Source organism: Teleopsis dalmanni, chromosome 2 (assembly GCF_002237135.1).
Source record: "Teleopsis dalmanni isolate 2A chromosome 2, ASM223713v2, whole genome shotgun sequence".
NCBI classification, from domain to species: Eukaryota; Metazoa; Arthropoda; class Insecta; order Diptera; family Diopsidae; genus Teleopsis; species Teleopsis dalmanni.
The window spans coordinates 152,563,779-152,578,040 of record NC_051847.1 but is presented as its reverse complement, the minus strand read 5'-3'; the positions used below and the strand labels follow the sequence as shown (position 1 = coordinate 152,578,040).

The 14,262-nt window shown below is 29.5% G+C and overlaps 1 protein-coding gene across 5 annotated transcripts in view; it reads left to right on the top strand.

The window, feature by feature from the left end:
* Positions 1–14,262, top strand: part of LOC119678560 (tight junction protein ZO-1) — an 88,813-nt gene that overhangs the window by 72,443 nt on the left and 2,108 nt on the right. For 3 of the 5 annotated variants that reach the window (XM_038090453.1, XM_038090454.1, XM_038090455.1), the window contains 8 exons: positions 1,472–1,705; positions 4,335–4,927; positions 5,051–5,208; positions 5,589–5,688; positions 6,618–6,840; positions 6,902–7,163; positions 8,361–8,490; positions 10,625–12,825. In XM_038090453.1, coding sequence (XP_037946381.1) covers positions 1,472–1,705; positions 4,335–4,927; positions 5,051–5,208; positions 5,589–5,688; positions 6,618–6,840; positions 6,902–7,163; positions 8,361–8,490; positions 10,625–12,825 — 3,901 coding nt within the window. Of the gene's footprint in view, positions 1–1,471; positions 1,706–4,334; positions 4,928–5,050; positions 5,209–5,588; positions 5,689–6,617; positions 6,841–6,901; positions 7,164–8,360; positions 8,495–10,624; positions 12,826–14,262 lie in introns of those variants that run through there. The other 2 variants (XM_038090456.1, XM_038090457.1) reach the window with 2 other exon arrangements.

The following is a 14,262-nucleotide window of genomic DNA, read 5'->3' as shown; positions in this document are numbered from 1 at the left end:
TACTAAAATCGTTCTTAAAAAAGTACACATGTGACTCCAAAAATTTTAAATATGATTGTTTCAATCATCTTAATTCAATGCATTTCGATGATTAATTCAATGCATCATAGATCCGCAACTTTTAATATCTATGTTACTTATCGAAGACATGAAATTTAATCACATATAACACCTTCTGATGAAATTCTTTCACTACTCACTATTCACTACTACTTTAAGTGTTTTTGAAATATTTTTATCTAGTTAAGAACATTTACGTAAATAAATTATTTACAGTTTAATTAAAAATGCATTTAAAATTATCGATTGATGTTTTCATCGTATATCGATACATACATAAAAGATAAATAAAAGTCGAATTTTTCAACTAAATTAAGCAAACTAATTCTTTTTGCATGTTTTGTAACTAAAAATCAACATTTATATTATTTATAATTAATAAAATACATATTAATTTAAACCTCGTAAAATCGTTATTGTATGTATATGTGCTAGTATGTATTTAGTTCCTATATATATAAAGATAAATATATATGTTTATCTTTTAATATTTTTGTGTTATGCATGCGTTTTTTATCTGGCATCATCTAAAACTACATCTTCAATAGTAATTTTCGTTACTTTAATATCCAATTTAAAGAGTAGCTAAATTAAGTAATTTAAATAAATTATGGAATTGTTATTTAGTAATAAAAACTAACACGAATGAGAAAGAAGAAGAAAAAAAATGTAATTTGAAAGTTATAATACCAACAAAAAACAAAAAAAAAATAAGTATTAATTTATTTATAATTTATATTTTTTTATTTTTAACAATTCCATGATTAATTTCGTAAGCTAAAAAAATTTTAATTATTTAAAAAAATTTAAAAGTTGCTAACTAAATGTTTTTATTTATTTTTGTTTCATTCGTTTCTGATTAAAAAAAAAAAAACTAAATTATGTTTGCGATAAAACAACTTCATCACGGTCATTTCCTTGCTTTATCATCCCAAAATCGAACTTAACAACAACAACTGCTCCCATTTTACTTTATGGAATAACAATTTTCAAACTGTGTATTCGTCCAAATCACAAATGTGTCCGTCCAAAATATTTAATAATAACAAAATTATTATTTTTACATTGCTTGGCAATCAAACGTTTCATTTAATACCGAATTTCTTAATCTAATTTGTTAATTATTTTATTTCGTATTTTTGTTTACTTTCTGTTATGTTTTAAATCTTATTTTGTTATATATATTTCCACGTTTGTTGCTATTTTCAAAAACAAAAAAAAATATTTTATTTGCTTTTCAATATTTTTCTCCAATACGAAATCAAAACAAACAATATTGACACAAAAACAATTTCCTACCGACATTTTCAACACTATAACCACAATACTAACATTAAACCCAAATTTCCTTATATCAATCCTGTTCCGAAAAAATAATGAACGCACCCATAAACTAAAAATAAATAAATAGCCCGTTGAATCCTTATCCGATGATTTCCTATTCCCAATGACCACATCCCGTTTATCGTATGCATCAAGTCCTGAATCTGATTTGGAATTAAGTCCTGGGCCATCAGCATCATTGTCACTAGGCAATTTACCACAATTGGTTAAATCGAGCTCAGATCCATCGATTGCAACTAATCAGGATAACTTGGATAGGGATAGAGACATAATTGGTGAAGGATTACCACCTCCATATACGGTAAGAGGCCAACAAATACTTCAAACAATACACAAAATCATTAGAAAATTATTAATATAACATGAGTATTTACATTTAATATGCATAATATATTACATAAGTTTATTAAATATATAATATGTAATCATTTAACATAATATACCTAATAATATCTATATTGGTTATAACATAATTATTAATATTTTTTAACTGCATGTGCTGAACTTAATATATGTTATAAACGTTGCTTATAATTAAATATGTTAATTAATATAAGGAACCAGAAAAATAGCAGTTATCAATAAATTGATCAATATTTATAATTTTTATGAATAACTTAATTAAAATATAAATTCATATGATTCAAGATGAACGTGACATCTTAATAGGCTCAGTTAATGAAGTCCGATATACTTATACTCAGCACTTATCAAATCAATTCGTTATTAGTCAATTTATACCATACCATACATTACATTATCTCATATGTGAAATCGACCATATTGTTGAATTAATTATCTATTTTGTAAGAGTAAATATTTATAATTATATTTAATTCGCAGATTACATAGAACTTTTAACAATTGTTAATAGTTGATTAATAAAAAAAAATATAAAACGTCACTATATCCTGGGCTGCTCCGAATCATCCTTAACAATATTAATACAGTTCACACTTTGTCTACAACTATTTTAAAGTAGCCGGTATAAATTTCCTTGAAATAGATTTCTAATTAAAACTTGAAACACCTGGCTTTAATTCTGTAAACCACTTCTTAGAACCTCAATTTTATTTATAATTTATCTAATATGGAGTAACCGATACTAGTTTGTTTAGACAATAAAAATTTCAAACATGCGGTTACAATCTCAAAAAGGAATAAAGTGAAAGATACTAATTTCTCACCCTGCCACATAAATAATCAACATATTAGAGACTTACATTTAACAGTAATTTAAAGTTATTGAAAGTCAAGGCAATCAGTTTTCAAGTCTGAATTTGGAAAATATAGTTTTAAACTCTGTAAGGTTTTTTACTTAATACAATCCCCATACCTAATAATACACTATATTCCAAAGTGGAATGAGTTTTAGTTTCCAAATCAGTTTTGATGAGATTTGTATAACTTTATTCAGTGATATCTATTTAACATCCGTAAAAATAGTTGAATCCAATTTTATTTAAAGTGGTTACTGTCTTGAAGGTTTAAAACTACAGTGTTCTAAAAAATACACGTGTCAAGATAATTTGCCTTTAAACGCCCCATTGGAAATTCCAAGAAATATCCGCCGACACTAATTGAAGTTATGTGTTTGGCCTAATTTTCCTTTAGTAAGAAGTGAAGCCCGTCTGCTGATCCATGGGTCACAGCACCCGATGTGAATAAGCAAGTCCACGCCAAATGAAAGTAAAATTCAATCATTTTACCCGCTTCAGTTTGGGTACTAACCACAGCCACCACGATACTGCCAACTTCAGTCGGTCAGGACAACCAAAGCTGCGAGCACCTGACTCCCGTGGTGCCAGATTTATACTTCCAGTCAGGTGTCACAAGTGAAGACACTCACTTACTACCATTCAGACTCCAAACAGTGTCGGAATGGCTCCGGGATATTAGTCGTCTCTTATGACAGGCATGTCTTACCTCATTCATGGTTTTTATACAATTTCATTTTTTGCATTTTGTTATATTCCCGACTAAAATGGATAGCATCTAATATATCGATTTTCAAACTTTAATTTGAATGTGATGGTTTTTAACTCTACAATTTTTTTCACTACATTTAATCCTTCCACCTTTTTACGATCCAAATAAAAATCAGTTATGCTTTCAAATCGAGTTTGATATGATTTGCATATTCCATATAATAACACTCATTTTAAATCCACAATAATAATGAGTTTTTTATTTTTAAATTTACCATCACCTACAGTTTAATAGTTCACTAACAATCTAGAACTACTGGCTTGCTGATTTTGCATATCCGGAATGTTCCTAAATCCCAATGATTTAAAATTGGGATTTATCATTGTTCACAGGATTTCACATTTAAATGTTAAATTATAATAACTGCATAAATTAAATATCTTTAAAAAATCCATTAATCAAAAAGACTCAAGACTGACTGCCATCACTTATCACCTTGAAACTGAACTGAATAGCAGCTACAAATATGGGCTGTTCCTTAGGAATGTTTGATTAATTTGGGAGATAATTTTTTGTTCTAACTGTAATATATATAATAGAATAACGGTTAGATAATATATATCTAACCGTAAAAGCCTAATTAAACGTTGCCAATTTAACTAAATAATATTTATAATTTCAAACGTTTCTGTTCATATTTTTTAGTCCCGGTTCCAAAGTTTGCATTATAGAACTTTCTTTTAGAATTTCTACATGCATATTATAGTTATTTACATTAATAAATTTCAGTTTTTTAATAGGATTATACATAACTGTTGTATTCTATATAAAAGATAATTTAAGTTAAGATTTATATAATTTGATATTTAAAAATTTAATAATATTTACATATTATAAGTATACAACACTTATTATGAATACTTATTTGTTATTCAAGTGATACTAATAAAATTTTTAATTTCTTATATCCAAACACATTCACTTTTAATCAAAATCTATAGATTCCGTATGAACATTCCGCTAATCCACCACCAAATCGACGCCAAACAATAGACTCTAGTAAATATGCTGGCTACATACCACCAGGCACAAATATGTTAGGTGGTTCGTCTGATCCGTCGACACCCTCTACACGCCCACAATCACTTTATGGTATAAATGCACCTGATTTGCCACCACGCATAGATCGCCAATCAAAACCCGGACCTGGTGAAATGCAACCACCTTCTCGTACAAATAGTTCTGGTGGAACTTTAGGACGTTCAGCGCAAGAACGCTTATTTGGAAAACCCATTGTTAATGATGATGTACAAGCTGAATATATATCACGCAATGCTTTAGCAACAGATTCAATAGATCGCCAACAACATGCTTCGTTGGAGCGGCAAGCACGCTTGAATGCTGCTACAATGGGTAGCTCAACTGGTTTACCTGGTAGTAAAGGCTCAATGCCTAATAGTTCCCAGCAGAATGGTTCCAGTTATGATAGCGTATCAAGTTATGATTCGTACAACACATCTCAGCTAACGATGCAAAATTTGGGCAGACTTGGGCCAAATGCTCCCGACGATCTCAAGTCAGTACCAAATGCAAAGTATGTATTAAATTTTAATTTTCTTTTATTTTCTTTTTTTTTTTTTGTGTTGTTAATTTGATAATTTAATAATTATTTATAATTTTTTATTAACTACTTTATTGTTTTTTTTTTTGTAAATAGTGGCCGTCCTTTACCACCTGCTGGTATGAACTCACAGGCACCGGAATATGCACGTAGCACACATGATCACCGTAACTTTGTAGGTGCGAATGACTTAAATCGGCAAAGCAGTCCTGGTAGACCACAATATCATGATATAAACTCGGCGAGGAATATAGGTATGGAAATAAAATATATCTTCTTGTTTATGAATTGTAGATTAGAACTGAACACGAAGTGAGTAAAGAAACATAAATAAAAATAATGAATCTTCGGTTTAATTTTGTTGGATTATGCAGGTTGTTTATATACGAAGTAATATTTTTCAAATTTAGATTTGTTGGTAGTAATGTAAGCAAACTTTATATACTTACAAAATTATTATAAAATTGTATTAATAATAACTTATTTAATTAATTTAATAATAATTATTTATAATTTAATAATAATTATTTATAATTTAATAATTTATAAATAATAATTTATATTGCATATAAATAAATATCCAATATCTTTGTTGTAATTATCTTTATTCATACATTTTTCTTGCTACCTTTAGATCCACGAAATGGACCACCTCAACGCCCTTCAAATTTGGGTCTCGAAGGCAGCCCCCGTAAGCCATTAATGGAAACAAAAACTGATTATGGAAAGTACAGGTACGATAACTCTGACATATTTATTTTTTGTATAAACAATTTATTGCAATATTATTAACAAATTTAAATTAAGTGTAAATAAATAAATAAATAATTATCCATATTTTCTTTTATTTTTATTGAAAATAACTGCATGCCAACAAAATAAAAATATATATAAAATATAAAAATGTAACTATAACCATTTCCATATAACCATAAATCCATAATGTCATATATATAATTGCTTTCTCAATTGTATGGTTATTGTAATTATCCTTAAAGATACCGCTCACATATACGTCCTGTACATTTGCATTATCAACGCACAACTGCCAAACCCATAGCGGCGCCTCGTAAACTGCTTAGAAACATGAATGACGTTACACTTAGCAATACTGGCTTCATACCTGCCCGAACTATTAATGACCAATCGGGTCCAAAACTGATGCGCCCATCTGTGCAAAATATATCGGTTTACGACACACTCGTTTGAATTTTTAGACATGTTTTTATAGTAAAATTCTATATAATACATACAAGAATTCAAAAGAGCTTGCGTTAAAACTTTTAAGTCCCTTTGTTTAATTGTATATGTGCTTCCCCTAAATGTTATGTGCTCGTGCGTTTACTTATTCTACAAATATTTTGTACTGTACATATTAAAATAAAAACGAACTAATTTATAATTGTAATATTAATAAAAACGAATTTAATAAAAATATTTTAATTTGTGCATTATTTTTTAAATATACTTTTATTTTGTTTCACCTTATACTCATATCTTTTTTCATGTTTATTTATGTGTCTGTGTATGTTATATTTTTTATGTAAAAAACGCACTTCACCTATATCCTCATGCAAACCAAAAAATAAAATAATTTAAATCAAAAAATAATGTGATGGACTTACAAAATCGCTGAATCGGGAAATCGCTTTACCTTAAGCAGTCGAAACAATTCTGCCTCTCAAGCTGATTACAGTAAATTGCCGAAGAATCCACAAATGGTTGTGCCACCACCAAATATCAATGGTAGCAACAACAATGCTGCAACAAATGGTAACAACGGTGGACCCTTCAAACCAGTGCCGCCACCAAAACCCAAAAATTATCGACCACCAATACAAGGTGGTAGTGGTGCTGGCAATGGCAATGCAAATTGGGAAAATGGCGTAAGTTTTTATTGCAAGAAAATATTGAATTGATTTAAATAAATATATAAATTTTCTTTAGGAACCTGGCTCACCACGTTCACCCAACGGCTTTTATTATCCACCTACACCATCACATCATCATTACTCACAACAAACACCTGGTTCACCACATCATGGTCCTAATAATAACATACAACCCACCTATGGCACCAACAGCAATTATAGTCAACAACCACAATATCCACCTACAAATGGCTACAATGGCAGTAATCACCACTATAATGGCGGCAGCGGCACTGGTCCATATATTGCACCACATCGTGGCATGCCACCACCTATTGGTAAGTGGTGGTAATAATATCCGTTAAATGAAGTCCAGTCTGATAAAAACAAATACAAAAATAAGACAAATCACTTTGAGCCAATGGCTTTAAGTTCTATTATTAAGTTTTACTATGGTAATTTCAATATATACTGAGAAGTAATTTACTACTCATAAAAAAATGTTACTAATTATGAACGTAGAAGAATTTAGTAGTTAAGGTAATATTAATTATCGCATATAGTATAATATTGTAGTTAAATTTCATGTAACATGTAAATATCATAATATGTTATGTATGTTCAAATCATCATCAGGGTACTTTTGAAAAAAAATCGTAGTTAGTAGTAAAACTTCAAAAATTAATTTCATTCAAATAAATGAAAAGCAAGCATTGGTACACTTGAGTTTGGTTCCAAGAACGACCGAGTCTACTTTATGGAACCACTTGTCGTTATCGACGACTACGTGTCGACGACTACGACACCTCCCAAAGATACTACACAATCAGTTCCCAGCAGGCTACAACAACAATTACATTTCATCTTCATTGCGTTTTAGACAGCTTTTAATGACATCTCCAGAACAAGATTATGAACTCTGTATGACGTAATTGAAAATCTATGATTCAAGCTAATCAAGTCTTAATACATTGTATTTAAACAATATTACAATTTAGTATTTTGATAGTGTGCTCCGCAGCCCCGTTTGCAATTTTAAATTTTTTTTCTGTTCTAGAAGTAAAAGATCTGTGCAAAATAAAAAAAACGAAAGACTTTATAAAACTAATAACGTAGTGGGATAATAAAATTCCTTTGGCAACTTAAAAACTCGTCTACAAACTAGATATCCAGCACTTAATACGACCACATCTCTATCAACCGCTTTTTTATTTTTTACCGTTAAGAAACCAGGGTCTATGACCAGTTCAACCTCATTAAAGTTAATAAAACAAGAATTAATAAAATGTTACTTATTTGTTATATATTTATTTCAAATAAATATTGTAATTAAGCTTTAGTTTATTATATATTAATATATTTAAGTAGTTCCATTAAGTATATATTAGAAGTACTATAAAAAAATATTTATTAATTTAGTATTAAAGTAGTAATTTTTTGTATCTCCACCAACTTTTTAGAACAGCCATTTTGTAAATTAAATTTTTTGAAGTACTAAATTTTTTAATATATTAAAAAATATTTTTAACTAATAGGTAATCTTCCACCACATACGCCAGAACGGCATGCTCTGGACTTAGCAGGCAGTCGTGAACAACGGGGCTCAGCATTCGAACTATATCGTAAACCACAAATCGGTACAGCAGGGCACCATCATAACATGAGGTGAGTGATTTTTTAACTTTAAGTATATTCATAAAATCAAAATGAATATTTTAAAAAAATTAATAAAATATTAAACAAGTAAAATATTTTGTTATAGAAATTTTCATAGTACACAGTCTTTTCCCAAAACATTTGTCTCCCAACTCAATACAAATCTGACTTTTTCGATTTCTCTTTCTATTATATATATTCCCCCAAATTTTAATTATTTTGTGTTAACGAAAAATGTTTTTATTTTTGTTTATTAATTAATTATACTATGAACGCATAATCATTGAAAAAAAAAATTAAATAAGAAAATTTTAAAATCATACATTAATTCATGAAACTCTCATTACATTTTCGTATGGTTAAAGGCCATTGTATTTTTTGTTATCAACTTAAAACCCTTTGGATTTTTTCTATATATAATATATACAAAAACAAAAAATAAATTATCATTTAACGCACATAAACGCACAAAATCTCAATTTTGTTGTAAATAAAATAAATAAAATTTTTGCTGTATTTTGCAATAACCAAAAGGAAAAATTTAACAGAAATTTTTTAACATTAAAAAAAAAATTTATTTATTTTAAATTAAAAATAAATTAATTTGGAATTTTTAATAAAATAAAATAAATTAATAAAGATTAATTAAATAAAATAAAAATAAAACATTTTTCGGGTCAACTTCCGATTTTAAACTAAACTTAAAACTTTTCTTATAAATTAATTACTTTAAGAAATACAATTTCCTTTTAGATTTTAAACTTTTAGATTTTCAAACTAATTTTTATATAACAAAAATTATTATTTAATATAAGAAATAACAATCATAACGTTAAGGTTTTGGGTACGATTTTGCGTTACTCGTAGAGTTTTCTTAAAAAAATATATATATAATATTTTTTTTATAAACAAGCCAATAACAAATGGTTAATTTACTAAAAAAATGTTTATATTAAAAACAAAAATCTTTTATATAAGAAAACATATATTCTTTTACTTTAATAAATATTTCAAATTGGTGATCGGTTTAAAATTTAAAACAAATATAAATAAAGCTTTCCTTAAATTGGTATTTGCAAAATCAAATGATAATATATAACATTTTTCTATATAGCATATTATATTTTTTAAATTTATAACAAATTGAGAAAGCATTATATTGTGCGTGAGTGTGTTATTTTATGAAACCTAATATATTATTTATTGTCTTAATTAAATATCATGAAAAATATAATACTTGTTATTTTTTTTTATCTTTTGACTATTCAACCATTTAATACCCAATAATCCAATCCCGAAAAACCTAAAGAATATATCTACCAAATTGGCAATATTTCCTGTTTTTAAGTATAAAAGCAACAGTTCCTCCTTACGTCAGTTTTAATAATTGCGAGTATTTACAATATAAAAAAATGGTTTATTATATGATAATTGCATACACATTACTTTTTTAAACACTTTAATAAGAAATTCTCTTCCTTCTACAAACGCTGAAGCCAAATTAAAAACCCTGAAGAAAGTTTATAAACTTAATTCAACAAATATTTCCTGAAGATTTAAATACACAATTATCCATTATAATAATGTATAACTGAAATTGCAACTATACCTAGAGGAACTTATTTTTCATATTATTATCTTCTCAAATAAACTGGAATAACCTAATATCTGTTAGATAAAAATGGTTGTTCAATATAATTGCAATTAAAAATGATATATGCAAATATAATATACATATTTACACTGACTTTCAATATAAATACTTGCCAAAGTTAATTATTTTTGCCGAAAGCTACGCTTCATATGATTACAAGCTATTTTTAAAAGTTAGAAAGATTCAAATAGCAAAGAAAAGACAATAACAAAAATTTCAATAAATTAACTAAATTTTTGTTCTTGTTTTTTTTTGCTATACGAATCCGACTAATAAATACTTTCCTTTTATTGGTTCAAATATAGAATATTTCTCAAAAAACATTTCTGGCAACATATAAAACTTGTATTAAAAATTGGACACAAAATCCATTTAGTGTTTTTCCCCGAAGAACCTTGAATAGTCTTAACTTAAAACTTTATTTTCAAAATTAAAAAAAAATAAACATTTTAAATAAAAAAAAATCCTCCTAATTAATTACATCTGTAGCGAAATGGAGCCATACGAACAAAGATATGATGAATATTATTCAATGCCACCACCACCGCCTCCAGGTCATCCTTCACAAATGCGTTCACGTTCTGCACAGCGTTATCATAATGAACGTTTACAAGAATCCAATTATTACAATTATCCACCAGCACAATCTGCATCACATCACCAAATATCCGAACAGTATTATAATGAAAATGGTGTAGCGCCACCACCCTTGCCACCACATAAAATAAAGAAAAAATCCATGCTTAAAAGTCCATTGACTGCAATTAAAAACGCTTTAATAAAATCTACTCGTCCACTCAGACGTATGAACAGTATGGTTGAGCCGGAACGTAAACCAAAATCCAGTCTTAGACGTCAACAGTCAATGTTGGAGCGCGGTATGCAACGTCCATACTACCCCGATGAATATCCAACATATCCAGCTGGTTTTGAAGATCGTTATTATGGTGCATCAAGAAGTGGAAGTGTGCCGACACAAAATATGCTAACACGTGAACAGTATTATAGAGATCAACAACAGTATGGACGTCATTACCAACAGGAACTGATGAATAGTACGTATCAGAATTTAGAAACCGAAGATATTTATGGAAACCTGGGCACTGTGCCGCGCATGCACAAAGCATCACATACAGATTATAATGGCTATGAGCATGATGACTTATACGCTAACAGAGCACTAATAGATTTAGAACGACGACAAGCTGAAGCAGTGGCAGCAGCGAATAGAGGTGGTCGTAAAATTGTAAGAAGGCACAGCACCACTACTGCTGATCGTTCCGTTGGTAGAAGACAAATGACACCAATCAGCAGTGGCTTAGAATATGAACAGACTGATATGTATCAAAACAAGCAACATTCATATATGCTGGATGCACAGCGTAGAGCACCAAATTCAGAGGTAATGTCAAGACGTCGTTTTTATCCAGGTGCTGCAAATGAACAAGGTGATATAAATGAACCACTATATCAATCTCGTCGAGAAATGCAACGTGAAATGCAAAGAAGTCATTTGTATCAATCGAAAAAAGAAATGCAGGAACGCATAAGTCAGGGTAAAAGAGAAATGGAACGGGAATTTAGTCCACATAGTAGCAGCCAATCTGAAAAATCAGATCGTGATTCAATCTATCAAAGTAGACGGGAAGCCAGTCAAGTGGCGTTAAAGAATCGTGCGCAATTACGCGAACAAATTTATCAAACTCGTCGAGAGGCTTTAGAAAGTATGGCAGAGCCAATTTATGTCTCCAAACGTGATACCGGCAGACCAGAACCCATTTATGAATCCAAAGAGGAAAGTATATTGCAGTCACGTGAAAATGAAACCGATGAGAAAAAAGAGGAAAAAACTGAAATAACGGTGGTAGAGATAAATCAGGACGATGAGAGTCTTAGTCGTTCGGATTTACAAAAATCTACAGACACTGTTATAGAAAATACTGTCATACAAGCTAATGAGTCTACAATAAGAACAGAGAGTAAAGCGCCATTGGTGCAAAGTGAAATTGATGATGATGATGATATTGAAAATGAAAACTCTAGTGCTGCTGATATACAAACGACGTGTATTGAAAATCAATTAAATCATGGCATGCTGCAAGATACCAATGAAACAAATGATTTATCTGACGAAGTTTTCGAAACTAAAGTGGAATCCGAACCATCATCAAATATAGTACAAGGGCCGCCAGTTGAACCATTGGAACCACCTAAACCAACATTACCCTCAACGCCACGTTCAATGCGTGCACCATTTCACATTTCTAATATATTGAAACGCACCGGCCCTCCTCCGCCACCAACGACAACAACAATCGGCGATAGTTGTACATCTATTGAAACACAATATACATCACAAGGTAGTCTACCCGTTGGACCGCCAAATGCTACCAGTACACCATACACTAGTAATATGTCCTTGCCAGTCGCAGGACCAGTACCAACATCAGCACCAGTAGCTGCTAGTTTGCCGGGTATGGGACAATTTCCTGCTGTACCTAGAGACCCTACAACGACACGTGGAATCTTTGATTTAAAAGGCGGTACTTTAGCGGACAATGTGTGGAATGTTTCACTACAAATACCGCCAGGCGCGATCCCTGCTGGCGTGCGACAAGAAATTTACTTTACTGTCAGTGACCCACGCATGGGCGAAGCTGTTGGTGGACCCCCACTGGATATGGAAAATGGTTTGTTTTTGTTTTATTTACATAAATATGATTCCTTTTCAGCTCAACTATTAAAACTCTAATATATTTATTGTGTGTTTTTATGGTTTTATGTTATTATTATTTATATGTTGTATATAAGTTGAGAATATTAATACACATATATGTTGTGTGTTGTCCGTATGATTGTGTTTGTATTGTTTTAGTTAAAATTTAATATCTTACTAATACTGGTCTGGTTTAATGGTTACCTAACACATTTATAAAAATTGTTACTAACATTGTAATCGTCTATAACCTCTATCGACCTCACTTGATGCTAATAATCTATTTTCATATTTTTTTAACAAAACCCTATTTTTCACTTATCTATTCACACTATTCCTTTACAAATCACATGCTCAACAATTTTTACTCTGTCAAAAAAGTGTTATAATTACAAAAATTAAGTATTATTTTATATAATATTATATAAACCTTGATTTTCTTTTTGCTATATTGTTTAGTTGAATTAAAAAATTAGATTACAGTATCTATCCGCAAAATCGTACACTTCCTCTCTAAACTACGGACGGTCATCTGATAATATTTCACTTTCCTTATTTTGTGTATATACTCTAATTTATTAGAAGTGATACGGTCTTTAAGCGGTTTATTTATATAAAATAATTGTTTTTAGAACGATTTAAATATAGGAGTTGTTCTTCTAAAATGTCTTGTAGGTATATATGTTATATCTTAGAAAAAGATGTGGACACCAAGTTAAATTAAAAGGAACCACTTTAGTTTAGTTTATTTATTATTTAGTTTCACTTCCATGATATTGAAGAAATTAAACTCTTATGAATTAAAACTACACTCCAATCAATATTTTGTTCAATGACATCCTTAACCACTGTACATTCTGTATAAAATATATCCGGAATTTATAATTTAAAAAATATGTATAAAAATTGTCGAAACAATTATTTTTGTAAGTTGCCAACATTGTAAAATGTGATCAAGCGAAATTTAAGGTCGTTATGTTATCCAATGTATTTATAGAAACAGTTTCCACAATCAGTTTGTCTGACTTTGTTTTAGTGTTTGTCTGGTTTTTGTAGCACCATTCTGAAGATGATTGATTTATTTGCATGTCATTTTCGCGAACCCTTGCGATGTCGCCAATTATAAATCGTTTCATGAAAGTAATGTCCGTAGAGAATATCTTGAGCCTATCTATCTTGATGTCTACAGCAACCTACTTTGGATGGTCTTTTTATATAAAATTAAGCTCTTTTGACACCAGTCGCGAGGCATCGTGTTTAATAATAAAAATATCAGTAATAATGTAATATATACATACATATGACTACATTGAATATTGAATGAATAAACATATAATCCAAATTTGTTGTGAACTATAAAATACAACATTTCAAATAAATTATTTAATAATAGCTTTTTAATATTTTCAAT